A 25,374-nucleotide genomic window follows, 5' to 3' on the forward strand; every position below is an offset into this window, starting at 1 on the left:
TTTGATTTTAATTTCAATTCAGACCGATTCGAACCGGTTGAATTTAAGAAATCTCAAAAAAAACTACGAATTTTTTTTTTCATATGTGGTTTTTTTTGGAATAAATTATGATCGGCCACGCATGGATTAGCTCTTTAATATTTTGAACTTTAAACTAGCTAACCACACATTAACGAAACTCATTCTGTCAGGTCGTCCATATGCGACTATATTGTTAGTCTATATTTGTCATTTTATTAAAAAAAAAAACAATCAGTTTAAGGTCTAGAAATCAAGTTTCGCAAAACTATTTGCCATGCGCCCTGGTGGGTAATCATAACTGATAATCCAGTTATACACATCTACGTATTTCGTACATATTTACATGTGATTCATGTACTTTTTGGAGCCGTTTCTTGGTTTAACGATAACTTGATAGCGACGTAATCAGATAACAAATTGTTGATAAGAATTCCACTGCAGGATGTTTTAGTATTTCGCTTTTATTTTGTTTCCTCTACTCTCATGGTAGAGAAAGCATAAATCTCTTACTCTTTTAGATCAGTTACTTGATAAGTTTACATATATGGGATTAAAGTATGTTGTTTTAAGTAGGGAAGTCTATTTTTATTTAACTGTAATGTTTACCCTAGTTTGCTAACCAGTCTGGCCATAAATATGGTTAAAGCCTAATAAATCTAATTTATATTCAAATTTGGATCACGTTTATTGAGTTACTGTTATTATGTTATAAGTTAGTTATAAGATTCATCATCACAATAATTAAATTGTAAATCAGACCGTAGCCCTAATCCTTAGCAGTTAAAGTTAGCAGCCAAGAAGGACAATCGAGCGTACCTGGTGTTAAGTGATCACCGCCGCCTACATTCTCTTGCAACACCACACAAGAACCACAGGAGCGTTGCCGGCCTTTAAGGAAGGTGTACGCGCTTTTTTTGAAGTTACCCATTTCGTATCGTCCCGGAAACACAGCACAACTAATTCCACAGGTTTGTAATAACACGACACAATGACTCTTTTTCCACAGCTTGGTTTAAAGTGGAAGAAAATTCCTTGAAAACCGAGGAGGAACACCACACATCCAGATGATGCGTACGAAGGTGGAATTCGGTGGCAGGAATTTAGATGAAACAGCTCTTTGGAACACTCCCCGGTATAAATGCGGTAGATGTGACAATGAAGCGACGTCTCTACGCAACGCTAAGTGGTCGAGTCATTCACAGAGCACTAGGTCTCCGACAATTTCCACGAAGGAACTCGTAATCTAATTATTATATTTAAAATTTTCAATATTCACCCATACTTTTAAACCATCATCATTTCAGCTGAAAGACGTCCAACGGTGGACGAAGACCGCCCTCCAAATATCTCCTCGACAATAGCTCCTGACTGCCCTCACCCAACCTATTCCGGCGAACTTTACCAGATCATCGGTCCATCTTATGAGGCGCCTAGCGACACTGTGTCTTCCGGTACGTGGTCTGTCCTTCGAGCTATGTGCTTGCCCACTGCCACTTAAGTTTCGCGATCATCAGGTCTATCTCGGTGACATTGGTTCTCCTCATTTCTGATTGTATCTTGGAGGGAAACTCCGATCGTAACGTTCTTAGCCCTCTGAGCGATTGCTTCGACGATGAATTAGGTATTTTAAAAATAATATTTTGACTGATCGCCGCGCCTATTAATTGATAATTCGCTTTTGATCAAGTTTATTTGAACTGATTGGAGGTTGGGATATTAGAGATTTTATTTTATTGTAAGTGGGAATTTAACATTCCTAACAACTGGAAAAAAAATATCACGAATAAAAACCCCTAATACCCTTATACTCGACAGACGATCTCATCAACGTAAATAATATTTTAAACATAATTCCTATTTGATACAACCTGTAGAATTGCGCTGGTGAGTAAATACGTCAGTTTATCCATTCATGGTCATTCAAATTGTTTAGTTACTTCTAAAATATCATATTGGATACCATACCGTAAAAACGAACGTAGTATCCGAACACACCGACTTATAAATATCCATTTCAATCCAAATTATTTGAATATTTTCTGAAATTATTACATAATACAAAAAGTCAACAGTTTTATCATTCATTATCAAAATCGAAGCACCATTCAACTCGACCAGTACACGGTGTGGCCTTCCGAGTAAACAGTGTCCTCATTGCTGATTAGGACATGGAAGAAGGTGCAGTAGAAATGTGACGGTTCGTATGTGGTCGTTACAGAAACATTCAGAACTGATAAAGTAATATGTGAAGTGGTATTATGAATTTTGGATATCATACAAATGGGTGAGTGCGCAACTGTATATTCAATTATTAATGAGAAATTTACTGAAGAAAATGTAAAGAAAATTAATAAGGTATATGCAAATACGTAGGCCATGACCAAATACTTATTACAATAGACACCGATTGTACAATACTATATTTTCGACTGTACGTTTGAAATAATTTTGAGGCATTTAATAAAAATGCTTCTTGCAATACTTGAATGTTAGACAAAGTTAACTATTGATACCTAGTCGCTCACCCCGACTTTGTTCAGATTGAGTTTGATAGTGTAAGAAGTCAAAATTGTCTTTGTTTTAGTAATAGGATAGTAATCAGAATCGAACAATTGTCATAATTATCATAACAAATATATTTACCTCTTGTTACTACACAGGGAGATTGTTAATTACATAAATAATTCTGGGTGGAAGAAATGTGGGAAACACTGAGGTCAAAGTGAAGTAAAGCATTATAGTTTTAAAAAGGTTTTTTTATAAGTTCTGGCTATGTAAAGAACGTGTGTAAAATTGCAAGCTGACAAAACGCATAGATTTTAAAATACAAATTGTAGGTATCTATAATTTCAATATGTGCTTCAAAATACTTTATTCACTGTAAAACCTTACAAGTTACTTAGTACAAAGGAATTTTATAATGATATAATATAGTTATAAATGAAAATAACAACAAAAATAAAAGTAAAATCAAAAATATCACTGTCTTAATAAATGTAGCGGTATCATCAGACTACAATGTAGCAAATACTTCTTTCTTAATACAGAAATGGCCTGTGGAATAGGTATACAGAACAAAAATAGTCATAAAAATATAACAAAGACAAGCAACCATTGACAAAACCACCATACTTAGCAAAGTACTAGAAAAACATAGCGTTTTTGAACTGTGCACCACAGGACTAAATTGTGACGAAAATGAAAAACAAATAATAAAGGCTGAATGCTGCTTTGAATAAAATGACATGAAGGATTCATAAATGAAAAATTTCACAATACATTATTTAAAGTAAATAAGCATAGAGTAGACAGTTTATAAGATTTTAAAGTTGTAAGATTTACAATAGCTAATACAAAAATGTAAATTTAACTCTCGGCGTAAAGTGGCATTGATAACCACTATTGTTTACAGACATAAAATGAAACTGTAATTTGAAGTTTAGTGTAAGCCCGTCATCCAAGTAATAGATGACAGCTCGAACGGATCGAATGCACTTGGGCTATGGAAGCCCCATCTCTACATGGAAGCTGGCAATGAATGTCTTTCAAGTCAAACTTATCCTCTGATAGAACTTCGTGCCAGATTTTAGGACACCCCAAGAACCCATCGTCTCGATGCCAAAATGATAATTTATTGGATTTTTTTACAGACATAGGAGTATTGATGATATGGCTGCTGCCAGCGATGGTGTATGCTAGAGTGATGAGAGAAGATGCCTTCGATCCTGAAGGTGTATGCCGGGTTTACTCCCAGAATGGACTGCTGCACTTTGATTGTTCAGACAGAGGGCTAAGTGAATTGCCAGATCAACTCAACTACAAGGTGACTTGACTTATGACAAAAACTTATGCAAAGTAGGTTTTTTATTATATCGCAAGAAAGAAAAACATTCGCTATAAGGTACACAGGTGGATTGAATGTCTCAGGACATTCTGAAAGAAGCCCTCACGTCATCGAATCCGTAATCTTTCATTGCGAATGGATACAAAAATAGTATATTACGCACCTAGGAAGAAAAGTAGGTCATTCTCACCCGCGGAATATTAACACCCGAGCCAAAGACGAGGGCGACAATCGCGGGTGGAAATGTCCTACTTATCTCCCGCGGTGCGTATACGATTTTTTTCCCACCTGGATGAAAAGGTCACTTTTAGACCCTGGTACGAGGGAGAAAATTCGTCTTGGAGGGAGAGAATCTGCCACTTTTGTCCCTCGTACTGGAGTCTAAAAGCGAGCTTTTCATGGACGCGCGAAAAAAATATTATACCTTAATATCACATTGCTTAATATTCACATTAACATTATCTTCATTAAACAATTAGACCAATGCTGAAGAAAAAATAATAGAATGAAACTTATTATAAACGGAAGAGATCCCTCTTCCTTTTTGATTGAAATTAAGGGTTCTTTTTCGATATAATAATAAATATTTCAATTTAAATAAATTACATTGTATTTGGGACATAAAAAGGTAACTTTTCAGCAAATATAGTGAAAAAAACATTTTTTCGTTAAGGGAAAAAAAATAAAAATTTGGGCTTTTTGAATTATTCACATAAAATTTGAGGTCATGTGAAAAAAGTGTCAAAATAGGTGTAGATCTTTTTATTACCTACAACTTTGCACTTTAACTTTTTTCCATAGGACTTGCAGTTTTGCCGGAAATCGAGAAAAACTGTATTTTACCCTTAAGCACCCTTTTCCACTTCTCGACCCCAGGTCGCCTGTAATTTATTTTACCTTTCATTTTTGTTATGTTCTCTTCCATTTCCAACGAGTTTCAATCTACTATTATTTTTTTTGGTTACAAAAATTATCGACCCTGGTCTAAAATATTATGTATCAAAATACAAGAACCCGACCATTTTTGTGTCCTAGAAGTCATTTTTAGTCATGTGCATCCGCACATAAGGTATAGGTCGATCATACTACAAAAAGAGGGCGCACGTTTATTCGCCTTCATGTTATTCTTACAGTTTCGTATACTGTTACCGTAAATCTATTACATATTTGGTATGAAGAAAGTCTGTCAAATGACAAAATTTAGTTCAATATCTTAAAAAAATCTGACCGGAAGCAAGCGTGTAAAATTATAGAAATCTTTTTTCTTTACAGGCACAGGCACTTATTCTGGCCAACAACAACTTTGTTTCGTTTCCGAAGCAAATAGAAAAATTTACAGAATTAGAAATATTAGATTTATCTGGAAACAGATTATCACAAGCCCCACCAAGCTACTTAGAAGACATCAGCTCACTGAAAGTTCTAAATCTATCAAACAACAATTATGATTCATGGCTTTATAACGACGCTAAGTTCAATTTCAAGAAACTGGACCTTTCCAAAAACAAGATCAATAAAATCGAAGATGACGCCTTCGCAAACGTAATGAAACTTTCCTTTCTGGACCTATCGGAAAATAGACTTTACGATATACAACCTGGGATATTTTCCCAGGCAAGCAGTTTGAACACGTTAATCTTATCCCGAAACTATTTCTCCAAAGTCCCGAAATTCGAATCACAATCATTACGAAACTTACATTTAAGCAACTGCCAAATAATGACGTTGGAACAGGATTCTTTAGCTGCACTGAATTCACTGTTAGTTATTGATTTATCTATGAATCAATTAGAAAGAATTCCTGACAGTCTCGCGTCAGCGACATTGCAAGAGCTAGACTTCAGTTACAATGAGATTTTTGAACTGACAGATCTGACTTTCTCATCATTACCGCACCTCGCGGTTTTAGATTTGAGAGGGAACGAATTCAAATATGTTTGGTCGACGTCTTACTTCTCCTCGAATCCATTTTTGAGGGAAGTCCGCTTAAAGGGTAATCGATGGTGCTGTGAAGGGTTCAGTGTAAACCTCCTGCTTACGTACGAATTTTTGACGAAAGAGCCATCAAAGATACAAGACAGACAAGCACTTATTTGCTATACTCCATCTAATGTGACCCAACTAAGCTGGCAACAAGCTTATATCAAGACATGGCATGCTGATATAACTGCTGTATCGTCCTATACAACAATGGCTGTTATGATTGGAATAATTATAGGTATTGTGCTCACATCTTTCGTTTGTCGAGGGATAATGTATTTGAATAAAATCAACCCCCCACCACCCAGCGAGCAAGCATTGAATGGACTAGTAAACAGATCGCAATCTGAGCCAGTCACTAGAATACCTTTACGAGAAGACGAGCCTCCAACCTACGACGAAGCTCTGCTAATGCCTCGTTTGAACTCTTCTTTCCATTCCCTTCCAGATTTTGTAGATGAGGAAGAGACACTGCGAAGAAATAGAAGAAGATCTAGATCTATTGGTGATTTAATTGAACCCAGACCTAGGCTGGGCGATAGACGATCTATAAGACGTACATTGGACTTGAGAAATTAAATCCCGTGTCTTATATTTTTAAGTTAACTTATACTTATATAAGTTTACCTTCTAGTGTTAGAACTGTGAAAGTAACATTTTTGTGAAGAATTAGGCATTTAATTAATTATAAAATTATTATAAGTTATTAGTTACGGGTTCTTTTCTTTACTACTTGAACAACAACGGACTGTCGTAACTACTAGCTAGATAATACTGTAAGTGAGCATTTTCATTTTATCAGACACATGCAAACATTTTATAAAACATAATTATATAAAAAGATATTTGAGTAATGTATTATACATATAAACGTCATATGCATATAATGATTTTGCTACGATGGATAGAAATTAGAAATGTAACCTAATTTATAAATACATTTAAAATTCGTTGTGTTACGAATTTCATACTGTTGTTATATTGGTAATCTACCGAAACAACTGATTGAATTGAATTGAATTCTAAATATTTTTGTACCATGTTTATTATTATTTTATGTAATAATTGTTGTTTAAGTTTTATATTTGTCTAATTGTTGTTTTTGTAATTTTTTCTAATTATTACACAATGAATTCCCACTGGAATATAGTTTTTTGTTTTTGTAATAAGTGACAGAAAAGCAGCTAGGTGTGTGGAAGTATTCGTGTTTAAATTTCAGCTTTGGTACCAGAAAGTCAAAAGACTTTCTGGTAAGTAAAATAAAAAATAAAGTAAATAAAATACATATTAATATTACAGCGAAATTTACTGTTTATTCCTGTTCAATACATATAAAACTTATTAAATTAAGCATCTATTGTTTTTATTATTATAAATTGCATTTTATTATGATTTGTTATAAATTGCATAAATGTTAAAAACTTTAACAAAGTGAAAAGGGTAAAGTTCTGCAATTTTAACGTGACATTATACTTCTAGCGACATCTATAACTTTATCTTAACAACAGCACGATGAATTAACTCTTGCGTATAAAGAGGCTTTAAATAGTTCACGTATAGTACACTAGATGGCGCTAAATAAATATATTTTTAAATTCGATAATCTAACATCACAAGTCACAACAATCTTATTCTAATTAAAAAATAATGGCAATAAAAAAAAAATGATTTGTGCTAAAATGGATCGCTTGTTAGCTATGCTTAAATTTTACTTTCAATAACAATAGAAAAATTCATAAAAATATTAAAGTAAAATACCCAATTACCTAAAAGGCTGAAATAGTCATGCCTACCAATAGTAGGTAGTAGAAGAATAATAGGTTCTTTACAAGAGGTATTATCAGAGGTTTAGATATGAAGTAGGGAATTTGAAGCGTTGCAAAAGAAATCTTATCATAATCAGTGATAACACGTCATACCTACCTTTAATTTGGCTCACACAATGTTACCTGGTGAACAAACGTGCACGTAGAAGTGAGCCTCTTACTTGTATTGGTGTATTAAATAAAGAAAAAAACTTGCGGAGAGCTTACACAAATACAAATAATTTCAAGTGCAAATTAGTGTCTTGAAAAAATGTAGAAAGCAAAAATAAAATAAATAAAAACATAAGTTTACGCTGTTGCGAACACAGAGGACCCATTTAAGGTAACTAAAATAGGTTGTTTAGTTGAATAAATAGCTATTTATATTATGTAAAACGTTGTGTAAATCTACTAAATATTTACAGATTACGACAAAGTGATACCACGCAGTGACATAGAAAAAATCTACCTAGTTTGTTTGCTGTGCAGATTTGATAGCAAGTATGTTATATGTACTAGTAAAGCGACCCAAATTTGTATAGAACAATTCTTATCACTAAAGATAAAAGATAAACTTGTGTTGTGTGGTATGGATACTATAAACTTGAAACAAGTGGCTGATAGCCACAAATAATGATATTCAAACTAAATAAAGAGCTAACGAAAACAAATGTCAGGGTCGCATTCATCGTTCGTCTCCGCCTTTCTGTGTTTTTTTTAATGCAGGATATTGTTCAAGGCCGTTTTTTATCATCCGTAGAATCCGTTTTAATTTTATGAGTAAAATTGACGAGACAAATGAGATGATCCTTGGTTGAACCCAATTTTATTTTGAGTGGCATCTCTATTACGCTCGTTACTATGAGACAAGATGTTAAGTCTCATTGGCCAAACTTCACTAACAGTCCACACTTCAAACCGAAACAATAACTCTTCAATATTGCTCTGTAGTCATGGGCTTATATTTAAAAATGTTTGAAATCATATTAATGACATATGACCCTCTGTTACCGTTCCGGATCTGAGCCTAAACGTGACAGGAAAGAAATTGAACGAATTATTTGTGCTCCTGCTTTATGACTCATAATAATTACTATCGATTTGTAATCAATAGGATCCTTCTAAGTGTGCTGTCTGCTTTAGCAACCACTAGAATAGACATTCAAAAAATAACATCCGAAAAGTATATTTCATAACTCTTAGAGCAATAATCTTTTAAGTATAATTATAAATTGATATTATTAAATAAAGTAGTAGTAATATACGTTTCAGATAGTAATGAAACAGGGAAGTGATGATTCTGTTGAGGATATTAAGTTTGTTCTTCATCACCTTGGCGAACTCCGACCTGTTGGAATTCGATGACAGTTCCAATGAAGTTTGTTTAATATGCATTTGTAATATGGACAAAACGAGTGTGGACTGTTCACGGAGAGGATTGACAGATGTTCCTGAAGGAATACATACTAAGGTGAGTGTTCTAGATCTAATAGTTATTTATACACTTGCCAAGACGTAGGTACATTAAAGTTTGGTAGAACTATCTAAAAAATTATAGTTTTAAAGAAACAAAATTTACAATACAGAAATGAAATCAGATACTTACCTAATATATATAAAATTCAAACGAATCTACTTAGATTATTTGTACGTCTGTGCAGACTATGCCAGCTATGAAAACATCGAAAAAAATTGAGTTAAGAATTAACCTCTATTTTAAGCAATGCACGCACCCTAACACAAAGTGTCAAACAAATTACGACTGTAAGACGTAGCTTTTCACGCACACTAAAGCATTAAACCTGGCCTGTTTTCATCGGTTGTCAGCAGCAAGAGGCTCTATATAGTCGTATAGAGCCAAACATCTACAAGTAAGAATAACGGTCAGGTCCCGGCATTTATACCCAGAGCCGAATTACCCACGTAGCAAGAACCGCGATTGCTACAGGCCCCACGTAAACCCGGGCCCCGCTTATCACCCCCGCCTGAGCGTAATTCTATGACTAGAATTTATTAAGACACATTTATTAAGGTACATACTCATTACGCTGCGTATCCTACCACCCAAGCAAGCCCTCACGACAAAAAGTGGTCTTTCTTCAAAATGCAAAACTAATTAAAAAAAGTAAATTGATTATAATCCAACGACATTATTAAATGACCTAGCAACATTCACAATAATTATTAGTTTACAAAAAAAAACTGCAACATATTATGAATGAAGAGACCTTTTGAGTTAGATAAAATATTTAATTTTTGAGCATAGCTTATAGTTATTTACTTGGCTATTAAAATACTGAGCTATATTTGTTTATAAATAATTAACTAAAATTTAATAAATTAACCCAACAATGGCAAATACAAGAAGTATTTATTATTAAGTTTTAACACTTTAATCTCATTGCAGACGAAGGGGCCCTGAAAAGAATTTGCTACGGGCCCCGTCAATGTTTAATCCGGCACTGTAACTCCTCTTTAAAATGAGAAATAGAATACTCTATAAGAGGAAATTGTTTTATGCTCTTTTAGCGACAGTGATACCCTTTTTCTCCTGCTATTTATGACTTATTAACTTCAATTTCCACTGTTTGTCGTACAAAATTTTAATTGTGTTAGTTATTAACTAAACAAATTGTTTCACTTAAAAGTTTAATACTATCTTTTTCAGGTTAAGAAACTCAACATGTCAAATAATGAAATATTTTCATTTCCGAAAAATCTTAAAAGGCTGTACAACTTAAATTCTTTAGATCTCAGTGGGAATCAACTCAGTGAAATACCGGAAGAAGCATTTAACAATTTAACTGCACTTGAAGTTTTAAACTTATCGAGAAACCATTTTGAATCGTGGCTGCAAATAAATCCGAACGAGGTTCTACAACCGATGACTAATTTGAAAATTTTGGACCTGTCTTTTAACAAATTTGGAACAATGGGCAACCTGGCAAATCAAGAACTTCTTATAAGTCCTTCACTTGAAACACTAATTTTAGACAACTGCGAAATAGAGTCAGTTCATGGACGATCCCCATTAAGCGGTCTTATTAACATTAGAGTTTTCAAATTAAATAATAATCCATTGATAGGGTTCCAAAATCTAATTTCACCAACACTTAAGAGCTTATATGTAAGTAACTGCCGTCTTAGCTATATAAGTCCGAATGAGTTATCGTACTTACCTTCGTTGGTCTATTTGAAAATGTCTCATAATTATCGCCTGGAATTGTCATCAACTGTCAATTCATTGTTTTCGGTTTCACTTCGATACTTGGACATATCGTATTGTAATATAAATCAACCTAGCTTAAAAGGCTTCCCAAACTTGAGAAAGGCTATCATAAATCACAATATGATTAGATTCTTATCAAGCAATGAATTTAATAATAACACAAAACTGGAACATCTTGATCTATCTTATAACAATGTAGCCTCTGTGATGGGAGACACGTTTCGTGGTCTAACATCATTAAAATTTCTCGATCTATCTTGGAATCAAATTGCACATATACCAGAAAATTCTTTAGTGGAAATGCCAGCACTTACACAAATTAAATTGGCGAGAAACTACCTTACAAGGGTAGGACACCTAAAATCCACCTCTCTAGCTATCATTGATATGAGCTCTTGTGAGATTAATCTACTAGGAAAGGACTCACTGGAAGGACTACCATCTTTAGTGGACCTAGATTTATCACATAATCTTATCTCATCCATACCAGAAAGCATTTCATCAAATACTCTAAAATATCTTAATCTTAATTACAACAGACTGAGTTCCGTGAATAACTTTACGTTTTTTATGCTACCACGCCTAACTGGCCTCGGGGTGATCGGAAATAGATTTACAACAATATGGAGTCGATTTTACTTTCTATCAAACCCATATCTAGAAAGACTTGATCTAAGTGACAATTTATGGCGATGTGATTGTGAGGATGAGAATATGTTTGATTTTTATGAATATGTTACGCTGGAACCAAACAAAAAGGAAGAGTCATATAGTTTAATATGTCACAGTCCTAACAATGTTGTAGGCCAAACATGGCTAGAAGCATGTTACTTCACTTGGAATCCCAGTGAAAGAGGACCAAATCCAAATAATTTGGTTTGGTTCATTATTGTAATGATTGTAGGATTAGCACTATGTTTACTGTTAATAAATGGGATTAAGAGTTCGATGAATCGTCGTCTTGCAACAATACAAGCTGAAAGAGAGCGCCAGATTGAAGCTGCTAGAGACCGGCTAAGGCAGATTCGATTAAGAGCAGAACAAGAAGCTTTAGTAAATACACCAGATCCCAGAGATTTGATTGCACCTCCCACCTACGATGAGGCTCTCTCTATGCCTAAGTTAAATGTTTCTTGTCACTCACTGAATGAGACCGGTTCTGGTAAAGGTAGAAGGAAAAGAGGTCGTCGAAAAACTAAATCCAGTGGCGATCTGCTGGAAGAAACTGAAAGGGATATTCAAGAATCTGAATTAGAATTAACAGAAGTGCCAGATGATAGACGACGCCGACGTCGTCGACGATCCAAGAAATATGGAAGTCACGAGATAGCTGAGTATGATCAATCTCCAGGTGTAAGGAGAAGGCTCATGTCTGACCATGGCACTGTAGACGACAGTGTCATAGTGCAAGTCGAGGCCGAATTAGAAAACCCAGTGCATTCGAGAAATCGCAGACACTCTGTAGACGAAGTACCAACCGAAAGTAATTTTTAAGTGTATTTCTATAATCGTAATGATTCAGTCACTAGTTTTTATATATTATGTGTAAATAGCATTAGTATTTAAATTTATATTCTGTATTAATTATTTTTGAAATGTATTTTGTAATAAATAGCGCAGTAAAACTTGTTTTCAATTCGGGCTTTAATTTTACTGCCGCTATGTGCGATATTCTTCTTCTTATATAAGAAAATACGTACGTAAGTGCTTACTTATACTTAGCTTCACTTTGGAGATAAGGAAACATTGGAAATAAATTCAAATTCAATTGATATTTTCCAAATTTAAATTTATTTTTTACAACTTTTAGAATGGACCTTCGGTATGGACAGGGGCTGTATAATTAATTTGCCATCTGATAAATTTTTATAATAATATATAAATAACAGTAGAAATATGGTAAACAACGTAGCAAATCTTGATTAATTAAACTTTGCTAGTCAAAATATGTAAGGCATTATATTTTAATTATAATTATCGGATCTGCATTCTGCATCAATCAGAGACATACCTACATATTTTTAACGACTGCTGATTTTTTTTATTCATATACAGAATAATAGTAATAGGCTAACTCCTGTACTTTCATACTGTGTAGGTCTCGTCATAATATATATATATGTATATATATATATTTGCTCTCTATATATCTAGTGCTCTCTGAACGGCTAGATCACTTGGCGTTGCGTAGAGACGTCGCTCCATTGTCTTCTTCAGCATTTGTCAAGCGGAGTTCCGAAGAGCTGTTTCAACTGATTCCTGCCAACGAATTCCACCTTCGTATGACAACCCACAAATTAGGATATCACCCTACCATCTGGATGTGTGGCGTTCCTCCACAGTGGTGTTTTCAAGGAATTTTCTTCCATGTACCACCAAGCTGTAGGAAGAGCATTCTTCTGTGGTGTTTCGAGGGACGATACGACATGTGTACACTCAAAAAAAGCGCGTACACCTTCATTAAGGGCCGGCAAAAATCATTATTACCATTAGGTTCCCCGTACGCTCATTTATCCTCCTCTTCCATAAAAAGTTAATACTACTCGTAGATAAAGTGCATCAGACCAGAGATGAGAGCAATACTCCATATGTGGCCTAGATCTATTGATAGCCCAGTTTTTTAGTAGCCAATTTAACTTTGCCTATCAGATGACAACAGAAATGGCAGTCGCCCGAAATCACGAGACCGACTCCTATACTAGATGTGGAGGGTTGATTTTTTTATGTATTTGATTGCGTTAGCTTTTGTGGAAACGACCATCAACCATATTTTTGTAACATGGATTTCTCCTGATTATAAGAAATTTGAGAATGAAGCTTATATTATGTTTAATTGGAGGATATATTGACAGAACAACAACCAAGTTTTACTCGATCTATTAGGATTACTTCTTCCATCTGATATGATGATTCAGTATACAACATCCCCTATGTACATACTCCAAAACGGACATTTACTTACGACTGATAACAAAATTGTTAACGGCTTTCTATTGCCATCCATAATAATATTATAAACGTGAAAGTAGCTACAAAATCGATTCTATTGAAGTTAATTCTATGATAAAAAAATATATTTATAGTCTTCATTTTATCCCGAAACTTTGAAGAATTCTCTAAAGAAGACGAAACAGTAGCTAGTGCAACGTAAAGGGCGTTTACTACTATCAAACATTTGTTCATTTACCCTCACTCATATAAACAACGATTTTAAAGTAATAACCCATCGGATATAAAATAAAACAACCAAAATATCGATCAACATTTTATATCGTTAAAAATAAAATTACATATTTTATATAAATCTTTTTACATTGGAATAATCAGTTGTTCTTGTTTTTAATTATTATCAATTAAATTCTTTTATACAAACAAAATATAATATGGTGTTTATTAAATAAGTCACGGGCACAACGTATCAAACACAGGCACAAGAAACTGAATTTGTTCAATTAAAACGTAAACATTTAACTTCACTTATATAAAAATAAACATTTTAATAATTGCAATACGCATACAATATAATACGTAATTATTTTAGCGCATATTACTTACAATAAATGGTATCACAATCTTAAAGACTAATAATAAAATTACTTAAAGGAACTAAATCAACGTTGAAAACGATTAGAATACGGCGAAGAATGGTAGAGAACTTATCAAGATATAGTAACTAGATTCATTTATATGAAAAATAAATTTCACAGTAATATTTTCAAACCCTTTCACCAAAATACTAAACATTGATCCTGTTTCGAATATTCATTTATTTTACTAGAATTTAATAATTACGTATGTATCTTTCATACATTAAATAGCCATTCACATAAATTTTAAACATATTCAAATCATCTTTAAATATTCATTTACTTTTCGAAATACCGAACCACCAATCGCGGGCTTTAATATTACAATATGATATTGATTGAAACTGTTGTAATTTTAATAAAATTGTATAATGCAGTCATATGGATTATTTTTAAATTGTTTTGAACAGACATCTCAAAATAATATACTATTTCAAAGAAATCATTAAGGATCTTGCTAATATTACTGCTGCAGCGCAACGTGTAAGTACACAACCTTCAAAAAGAATCTGTTGAAATAAATATGACAGTAATTTAAATACTAAACAAATGACGATTAAAAATTTTATGATAATAACCGACCGACACTTGAGTCAGATGTACAATGGCAACTATTTTCACACGTATAAAAATACATCATGTCTTTGCCTATCGCAATAACCTCCATAAATATATTTACTTACTAAAAAGTTAAAATTAAGGCACTGTCGACTACAAACACACTTTGGCAGCTCTTAATACACAGTCATTACCATTAAATATCAGCAAACGCAACAGTTTCTCATTGACACTCTCACGAATTGATCACAGAATTTAGCCAATAGTGAAATGTTTGTTAAATGACACCCAAATACGCAATCCCGCATTGTCCTCAACAATCACACTGAACTTCAGGTAGTAGATTTAAATTTATTCTGACCTTCGAGTGATGGCGTTATTATAATGTCCCCTGCATTAGATCTACTCCTTGTGACTAGCACTGGTGTTTTCGGTTTCGGGGTTTCCGACATTTTTATACGAACTCTTCCCATGTCAGGAGAATATACGGGAGCGTATTCACGGGACGGTGATAAATAATCGGAGTCAGTGTTCCTATCTCCATTTAATAAAGGCTGTGACGTATGTGAATCTGCATTACCAATTAGTATTTGTGGTTCGTCATCTATGGGTACGAAAATATCTTCACTCGATAAGGAATTTCTACCTTTTCCCGAAGAAGGTGATGCTGGTTCAGACTCGAATGATGTTTCTAGTTGGGTCAGTGGTTCATCAACAAGGTTATTATCTTTTGAACTACTCTTATTTTGATTGGTATCTCTGGGACTGTCGGTTCTTGGCTCTTTATTATCTTCGTGCTTTAGGCCATTTCCTAAATCTCCATTTTCATTTTTCTTCCAATTATTTTCGTGGGTGGGCACCAATTCATATTTCCCGTTAACCTTCTTGTCCATAGGTGTTTCAATAGGTGCAGGCTTACCTAACAGTGATTTATTCATATCTACCATTTCCTTTGACGCCTTTTCAACATCCCGTTTCTGTTGTCGCAATAATCTTCGATCTCTTCGTTTTCGTATTTGACCTTTCACAATTGCAAATCCAATTAATCCTACTAGCAAAACAACTATTAATGCAATGCAAACGTAAGTTCCAGTTTTTTGAGGATTAATCACTTCCTCAGAACTTGGCACTTGTCCAAGTACTTCTGAAGCTTGTGTTATTCTTATTTGCTCCGAAATAGTAGTATCTCTAGTTAATGGAGGAGTGACGGCTTTTTCTGTGACCTCATCATCATCAGCATTTCTATTCATATGCCAGTCAGATCCTCCTGCATAAACAGATGGTGGCATTGGAATTGGAAATTCTGATGTCGTTCCATTTGTATCATCGTCATCATCTGTAAATATTTTATGAACAGGTTCGGGATTAAGTTCTTCGAATGTAGCAGTAGTAGTTTCCACCGGTTTTTCTGTTATTTCATCGTATTCAAGAGCAAAGTAACCTGAACCCTCTCCTGAACCCTCTATAGGATCCTCAGTAGTACTTTGAATGCTAGTAACAGGTAATACTTCTTCCTTAGCTAGGAGACTATTATACATTTTGTGCTCAATAGCAGGTTCAATAATTTCACTCATCGTAGTACTTTCAGCTTCACCTGAACCCTCTATATTATCTATTGGAGAAGACGATGATAAGCGTCCCACTTTCATAAATTGTACACTATCATCGTCTTCGACCATATCAGCACCGTGAATGATATTTCCGTCTTCTAAATCACTACTTGCAACAAGTGGCATTGATTTTAGTGCCGTCGTTTCTTCTCCAACTTTAATTGCATCAAATGGTTGGTCTCCTAACATCATATCTAAATAATCTAGTTTGGACGATTTACAAACATCCTTTGTTTTTAATTTCAACCATGATCGACCTTTTAACTGTGCTGGTGAATGACACTTAACATCATCAATAAATACATTAGAGGCTAGTAATTGATCTCGAGCAATAAAGTTATTGCAAGTACAGTGTAAAGGATTTCCTTCAAGTTCTAAATGCTCCAAGGTCAATAAATAGTCAATATCAGATGGTACATCTTGTAGTAGATTGTTTGTAAGATCTAAGGAGCTAATACTCTTAGGTAGATACTTTAAAGACATAAATTTTATTCTGTTGTTAGCTAAATTCATATGAACAATCTTTTTGTTGTTGTATAAAAATTTATTGATGTCAGTAAGACCATTTGTGGATAAGTCGAGAGTGACAATTTCGGTAAGCCGATCTAATTCATGAGTTATTTTAGAGATATTGTTATGAGAAAGATCAAGAATGTTTATATTATGATGTTTCTGGCGCAATGTATATTTATATAGTTCGCCTATGTTACTGCAAGTTGCCCGATGCAAACCATCCCTTGTGGTACTGCATACACAGCTATCCGGGCAGACAGCACCAGAAGATGTACTCAGGAGCAAGGAAGCCACGACGAAGAAGAGATATGATTGAAGCGATGTCATCTTTGTAGAAACAGTCCACCTGAAAAGAGGAACAATTATAATTTAGTCATAATATTTATACATAATCATATCAATAAAATCATATGTTTATAATATAGTTTAAATGATTCTTAAACTAGAACTATAAGATGTAGAGTCGGTCTAATTCTACTATTAACTCGATATCCCGGATTTAGCGGGTGGTCCGAGATTATAACTTCAAACTGCGCCTCCCCTCTCCGAAGTACATGGGTGCAGGTAGGTCCCTTTCGAAAAGAGACAAACCTTCTGCTCTCATAAGTGCTGATACTAAGGTCAGTTAATATTCATGATTTACACCTACTACATAATTGTTAATTATGATTATTGTTTCTACAGATTCAATATTTACACATCTTATATATCGTTCTAACAGGATATTATTTAATAATAAATATTTCGATGTTTATTTATTTTATCATATCTATGTTTATACATAATATAGTAAAAATTAAACTACTATCTAACTGTAAATTAACGTTCAAACGTTATAATAATTTATATTTAATATGATCTTCAGTTTTATACTTCATCATTATATAAGTAGCGAGTTAAATTTCATTCATTTGCATCATTCCTTAACAATCACCGACAAAATCGTATTTAAATAAAATAGGAGGACTGATTACTTGCATCCGTGTTTCTTTTAGTTCATCATGACTCTAAACAAATTTATTCTACATTTCTTGGCATCAAATAATAGTAATATTCCGGCTAAAAATTCATAGCCACACTGCACCATTAAGAACATGAATATGAAATAGATAATCTTTTATTTCTAACATAAACAATATATGACTTATATAAACTAAATAAAAATAAATATAAATAAAAAAAATTACACGATCCCAGTAAAATAAACGGTCATTCTAAATTATATTTAGTTAATTTCAATGCAAAATTATAATTCCTTCTTATTTAAACAGAAAATAAATATTTGAATTGCAGACATAAAAATGCAATTACATAATAAAGGAAAAAGGCTTGGTAGGAAAGTGTGTCATAGAAGTAGTTGTTAGAGAATACTGACTTAAAAGCAGCACCATAATTGAATAAGCATTCTGAAACAACGGTTTCAAGCCCGAAATCTCGTATCGGTTGTTGAAAATGTAAACAGAAACGAAAACTACGCTGGAAATAAAAAAATATGCTAGAAAACAGGAGCGCGAAGATGTATTTGCAGGGATATAAAAATAAAAGCAACTTCGGCACATAATCGTTGTTCTACGGTAGAATTTTAAAACAGTCTATTTGTATCTTTAATAACATAGTTGGTGCACTTGGCCGGAGCTCGAGCAGAAGTAGTCCAATGTTAGCTACAGGATGTTGGTTGTTAGACGATTGTGCGAATATGACACTGTCTTCGCGGGAGACTTGTATAAACGAATATTGCACAATGGCCAATTTAGCTCGCGTGTTCCTATATAGGTAGCAGTCCCAAGGTCTCATGATAAATTGTGTCAATCTATATTTGCACGAAATACTTTATTATGAGTTATAATTTTACCTCCATCTGCATAAGCGATATGAACGATTTATATAACGTTGGTTGTGATTTTATATCAGTACCTATAATCGCTAATTATTCACCGTGTTAAGTACTGGTACCTACTATTGCCCTTCTAGAAGACGAATATGTATCATTTTTAAATTTGAACTTTGTTGAATCTTTTATTTTTTTTTATTTACTATACAATTTATATTGTATAGTTTCTCATTCTATCCTCTAAATATTTTTTGCGTGACATTTCACATTTGAAGAATTATTTGCTGAGTATATCTCCTAATTCCAAATAATTTGTGACCGTTGCAGCTATTTGACTAACCAAAAATGTGTTTTTATTTGTTTCATGGATTCTACAGCCCTTAAGGATACCTCGTTGTCGCTCGCCAACTCATCATTGAAAGGATTTTCACCTTGGAATGGAGGCAGGAAGCCCTTAACTAACACAGGAGCTTGCCCCTGTTCGTTGTTCTGTTCTTCATACATGTACCATATGACACATTACTTTTAAGGAAATTCAGGGCTCCATATCACTCTTTCCATATTAGAGGTGTGAAATGTATTTCATTTTTTCATTTTGTTAGGGCAACGAACCATCGTTCACCATTTTCAGCTATTCCAAGTGTGGAATGCATATTAGAGCTTCTGTTTGTAACTCTCTCTAAAGTTTAATTGAACCCGAGTGACGTATGTCACTGTGGTGGTCAGAATCTCGCTATGAGAACAATAACTTTTGAAAAGCGTTACAATAAAAACACTTGTAAACAAATTATATAAATAAGATATTTTATAGGCGGTTTGGAACATGAAATTTATGAGTCACTAAGGTCGATGCAACGGATATGCAAACAAACTAACTAGTCAACCTTGAACGGCCATTTCAAGTAAGTTAAATGTCCCTTGTTTTTATAGCCGAAATCAGAGTCACCGAATTTTAATATAGGACGGAAGCAAACATGACCTATACCCAAGGTTAAGATATTCGTTTATACAGCTAGTTATACAAGTACACATGAAAAATAAATAATGTTTAAGTATATGAAACTATAATGATCGGGTTTAAAAAAATCATGTTTATTTCCTTCTCGTGTAGGTACATTCCAGTGACTCAGTTTCGTAGAATTGTCATGTTCTGTCCACATCTCGGTGACTTTGTAGGTTATATGTATATGTTTGATCTTATGACTAAATGTTATTGGATTCCGGATTGAAAAAGTACAGTACAAGTGAAAACAATATGGATTACGACATTTAGCATACTTTTGGCTGAATACAAGGACGGCGCGTCATGCAAATCTACGACGTTGTTTGTGAAAAATTACGACACGCCGAGATTCAATAAAAATAACATCTATTGTCTCATAACATGAATTATAATACGTGACGATATAATAGCGACATTAAATAAAACGGGTAGAGATATCTAACCTTAATCGTAAAAAAAGTTCTAAAATTGAAAGAGTTTAAAATTTTGGAAATTTTGGAAACAAATTATATATTTAAAAAACAAAAATTCAAAAATTAAATCACCTTTACGTAGGTGCACAATACGGCACGAAGTAGGTATCAGTGCCTACACATGCGCAGCTACTAGATTTCTTACAGGTTGCTCCGAAACGATACTTTGGAAAATTTATTTATTTAGATAAATTATGTACTTTATTTTTTAATATTTTTTTAAGGTTATGGTTAAGTAGTTCTACCCTTTTGTTTATTTAATGTCGCCACTGTAGCCAAACGCTGTATAACATTCAGACTTTTTCGACTAGCATCCCCTACTGTACATTATAATACCAAATAGTTCTACAGCCACTTAATAGTATAACAAATATCACGAACTGCTTACGACGCGACGTCACTGTCGTCAAATATTTGTATATATCAAGTGTTTAAATTGATAATTGTATAATAGTCCATTGAAATGTTACAATTTTAGGACCTAATATTGCATTTTTAGAGGACGCAGTATTATTTTTGGGACATGTGTGGGGGTCAATAGAAGCTTAACCCCAAGTTCCAGCCCTTGCCCCCCGGTCGCGGTCTTATAAAAGGTGTGCAAACACCTTTTTCTCAATATCTCGGAAACTATGCGTCCTACAAAAAATTTGTTAAGGTCATAATTTTTCCACTTTTTTGTTCATAACTTCTTTTATTTAAAATTTAGGGCAAAAAGTTAAATGAACATATTTGTAGGCAAAGCGATTTGCTACATAATATGTCCTTACAATATTTTTTGTAGGACGTATAGTTTCCGAGATATCGCGAAAAAGGTGTTTGCACCCCTTTTTCCAAGATTGCAGCCGGGGGACAAGAACTACAACCCCACAAACTTGGGGTTAAGCTTCAATTGACCCCTCAGACATGTTCCAAAAATAAAATTACGTCCTCTAAAAAATGTAAAGCTCATGTAACATTACAATGGACTATAATTAAATCTAGGTATATGCTATTATTATCTTTAAAATTGCTTTAAGACTATGCGTGCGTTGACGTCAGTCAAAAAGGAAACAGGTAATTCCAAACAATTAATAAAAACATGAGATTGTCGGTTTGAAAGGTTTCTTCTAATTTATTTGTACGATTATCCTGATCTTTTTTCTTTTCGATTATCTGATACTTCTAATCTGTTTGATTATAAGAGGAAATATTTGTATTTTATAAATCTGACGGATTATTATCAGGATTTCTATTAAACCGTGTTTTGTATCTTTTATTTATTATAGAGTTACTATTATTATTATTATCAGTTGGCTTGGTAAGATAACACAAAACATTGGACAAAACAGACTATATTTTATAGGCAAAACAAAATCCTTAAATAGCTTACTTAATACAAATTAGATAGAGCACGTAAGTATCCATCCATATTCTGTGATAAAGCAAAGAGAGAAAATAGTGCGCATATAATGTTTACTTCAGTGTGTGTGTGAGTGTGGGACACGCGTGTATATGTGTTTTAGGGTGAGTGTGTGGGTATGATCGTGATTGATTTTAAAAAGGATAAGTAATTACAAACATTAAGATTCATTGTTTAATAATAATCATATAATATATATCTTTAACATTTAGAGTAAATTTTGTTTGAGTAAGATAATAAATAATTAATATTACGATATGAAACATTAATTATCAATTTTCATCGCTCATCGCTCTAGAACCATTATAAACATCTGTCTGTAAACCAGTTTAGTTGAAATTTATCTTTACTATCGCCAAGCAATCTTTAATAGAATCAATTAACAATATCCACAATCCCGACAAAATTAATATTATTAATCAAATCAAAAAAGGACCTGTCGCCAGATGTCTCATATTGATTGAATAAATTTAAATCAAGAAAAATGTTTTAATTAACATTTATGCAGTAAGTAACAGTCTACACGAAGTAAGAGGCGGATAATAAAAGGTCACGAAGTCACTGTTATCAGACCAATCGACGCCAACAGTTATTCATATAATGTATTTCAAGAAGTAAACATGTTTTCGCCAAAATGTTCGAAGCCCAAAAGGTTTTAGCTCAACAGAGTTATAACGCATTTAACGTTATTAAATGCTTTCGTTGGGACATTACGCCAAAAAATTTCAATTCACCGCAAACTTTGTTGGGTAATTTTTATCTGTGAAAAATTATATAACAATGCCCTTGGTAATAAAGTTTAATGTCAATTAAACAGTTTCAATCATAAAATAATTGATTCATTTCGACAGTTTAAGATAACACTTTGACAAACCCGATAACTCTGGCTGGTTTTGAATCAAACATTTTATGTAATTCAATTACTTTTATTAACAAAATAACATGTCTTTTGATTGCGAAACCAAATGATTGTAAAACTGAAGTGGCAGTGGGCAGGGCATAAAGATCGACGAACAGATGGCCATGGGGCAGTAAAATCCTTAAATGGCGATCACGTTTTGGAAGACGTAGTGTTGGTAGGCACAAGATGGACTAACGATCTGGTCAAGATCGGAGTAGGTTGGATGAGGGCAGCGCAGGATCGATTGTCATGGAGATTTTTGGGGGAAGCCTTTGTCCATCAGTGGGAATGGTAGATATGATAATCAAACATGTTTTTCGCAATATAATTAAATAATAATTAGTAATATACCAAAAACATACTTAATTCAATCCTGCAACTAAATAGAGGCTTTAAGACAGGTTTAATCAAATGTTTCGGACATGACTTGGCCGCAACAATGAAACCAATTTTAACATTTAATTCCTTTTCACTTAAAAATTGAAAGCTTTCATTTGGTGAACTTTATCAGATTCCGTTTTAATACACTTTAATGTAATAAATAATATCAATTATTTCAAAATGTAGTCCAATATGGCCGCAGCAGCTTTCTTTTAAGTGAAAACATTAAGATGATAACTATCCTTTCCGTGGTTTAAAATTTTAATTAAATCTTGCGCCATCACAGAGTTAACATTTTGTGGTTTTGTTTTAAACAGTGGTCTTTGATTTGTTTTAACCTTTAAGTTTTTTAAGCTTACAATAAAAATCCGTGATATGTTGCTCCATTTGGCTGCTTTTAGGATCTCATATCCGAAGGGTAGCCCATGGGTACCCTATAAGCCTAATATACTAGCATGTAGACGACTCGGCAACCCGATAATTCGTGACCAATTTTGATTTGTGAATGTGTGTGTTTGCTAGTGGTTTAATATTGAAAGTTCTAAGGAGCAAATACCATGCGTGGTTGACTTTTTTCGACTTGACAGTAAAAATCGGTTACAGTTAAATAAATTCGCTTCCCTTTTCTTAATGTGGTATCATTTATGTTATAGTAACCCTTATTTATTACACTTTTTTGACACCACAATAACAAAAATAACTTAAATACTAACATATTAAAATCATATGGCGCAGATCTCTTCCAGGCAACCATAGTAATATATAGATTAGATATATAAGAGAGTAAAAGAATACTCTCTTATAATATATTTATCTACCGCTTAAACGTTTTTTAAATACTTTTCTGAATATCGTCACACATGTTGAACAGCTTATAAAAACAAAAGACTTACTAGCTCGACTTAACCGAGCAGTGGGCATAACAAGTTTGTTTATTCCTGATGTTAATATTATGATTATCACAGTTTCTAGATTATTCGCTTTTGTGCCTATGGACACAACATTAACAAGAATATAATATTTAATATGCTTTGAAACTGTAAAATTGATAACATTGTTCATAAAGTAGTAGTACTGATTACATAGATAAATAATTGGCATTGCAGTACCTCAACTAGATTCAATACCTAATAAGCTCTATTCGTAAATTAGTCCACTATCAACCAACACCCGGGTTGGATCTGGATATTGTATCGTTTGAAACTGATCGTCACTAGGGCTGCCATATTATACAAATAACTTTTTTACTGACAAGCTAAACGCAGCTAAGCTTCAATAGGGTTCATTCTCAAAGCGTACGAAATCAATGCGTTGCAATGCTATTTCAAAGTCAAAGTCAAATAGGCATAAACTAAGTGCTTTTGAGTCGTCACTATAAATATCATATTTAAAATACTGAATCAACTATAATATGTTCGGAATAAATAGAGCTCGTGAGAAGAGTATACCGAGAAACTCAACGGCTACTCTTTTTAATCACAAGAGTATTTTACAACAATAGCTGTAATATGTATAACAAATTAGTTTGATGATGCATCCAATATATGAATCTAGTTCAAAGTTAAGAGCGTTTTAAACATCAAATATTTCATAAAAAGTAATAAAGAATAAACTGTTTATTATTCATCCTAAAACCAAAGTCACCGATATAGCACAGATGGTTGAACTGAAGTGGCAGTGGGCAGGGCACATAGCTCAACGGACAGATGGCTGTTAAGGCAGTAAAGTCCTCGAATGGCGACCACGTGCCGGAAGACGCAGTGTTGGTCGGTCGACGCAGATCGACTTCAAGATCGCATACGTTGGATTGACCGGAATCCGTTGGATAAGGGCAGCGCAGGATCGATTGTCATGGCGATCTTTGGGGGAGGCCTTTGTCCAGTAGAGGACGTCTTCCGGCTGAAGTGAATTACTATATTGGATGCACAACCTTTAGAACTTGAATTCATTGTAAGGATGCTTCGTGAAGATAATGGTCGTGATTACTGTCATATTAAGTAATCACATCCAACAAATACAAACATAATACAATAAAAATACAATTTCGTGTCAGGTTTTAAGAAATTCATAATTTGAAAATAGTCTCCGAGAATGGTATTGCACTTTTCATGGTCAATGGTGTAAAAGTTGTGTTGTAAAATAATCTAGTGCCGATATAGGATAGAGTTAAAAGGATTGAAGCTGTATTTACTTTGATATAAAAATATTTCAAAAGAATCCAATAATGTATTTCTATTTA

At 33.6% G+C, this 25,374-nt stretch overlaps 3 protein-coding genes across 5 annotated transcripts in view; 2 read left to right on the top strand and 1 right to left on the bottom strand.

Moving 5' to 3' along the window:
- Positions 1 to 2,000: 2,000 nt before the first annotated feature.
- On the top strand, positions 2,001 to 7,141 carry LOC126969560 (leucine-rich repeat-containing G-protein coupled receptor 5-like). Its single transcript, XM_050815081.1, has 3 exons — positions 2,001 to 2,305; positions 3,672 to 3,844; positions 5,138 to 7,141. The coding sequence occupies exons 1-3, from the start codon at positions 2,302 to 2,304 to the stop codon at positions 6,422 to 6,424; spliced, it is 1,464 nt and encodes a 487-aa protein (XP_050671038.1). The 5' UTR covers positions 2,001 to 2,301; the 3' UTR covers positions 6,425 to 7,141.
- Positions 7,142 to 7,763: 622 nt separating this feature from the next.
- LOC126969537 (insulin-like growth factor-binding protein complex acid labile subunit) lies at positions 7,764 to 12,515 on the top strand. 3 transcript variants are annotated; one of them, XM_050815026.1, is made up of 4 exons: positions 7,764 to 7,993; positions 8,076 to 8,151; positions 8,908 to 9,121; positions 10,319 to 12,515. In XM_050815026.1, exons 3-4 carry the CDS (start codon positions 8,945 to 8,947, stop codon positions 12,371 to 12,373), a joined length of 2,232 nt encoding a protein of 743 aa, XP_050670983.1. In that variant the 5' UTR covers positions 7,764 to 7,993; positions 8,076 to 8,151; positions 8,908 to 8,944; the 3' UTR covers positions 12,374 to 12,515. The 3 variants fall into 3 exon arrangements, with proteins under 3 accessions (XP_050670983.1, XP_050670982.1, XP_050670984.1); XM_050815025.1 differs by having other exon boundaries at positions 8,923 to 9,121; XM_050815027.1 differs by lacking the exon at positions 8,076 to 8,151 and having other exon boundaries at positions 8,923 to 9,121.
- Positions 12,516 to 14,131: 1,616 nt separating this feature from the next.
- LOC126969541 (protein windpipe) overlaps positions 14,132 to 25,374 on the bottom strand; it is a 66,461-nt gene continuing 55,218 nt past the window's right edge. The window contains exon 3 of the mRNA XM_050815035.1: positions 14,132 to 17,493. Coding sequence (XP_050670992.1) covers positions 15,357 to 17,474 — 2,118 coding nt within the window. The 5' untranslated portion in view covers positions 17,475 to 17,493 and the 3' untranslated portion in view covers positions 14,132 to 15,356. The remainder of the gene's footprint in view (positions 17,494 to 25,374) is intronic.

The sequence above is a fragment of the Leptidea sinapis genome, chromosome 18, assembly GCF_905404315.1.
Source record: "Leptidea sinapis chromosome 18, ilLepSina1.1, whole genome shotgun sequence".
Lineage (NCBI taxonomy): Eukaryota > Metazoa > Arthropoda > Insecta > Lepidoptera > Pieridae > Leptidea > Leptidea sinapis.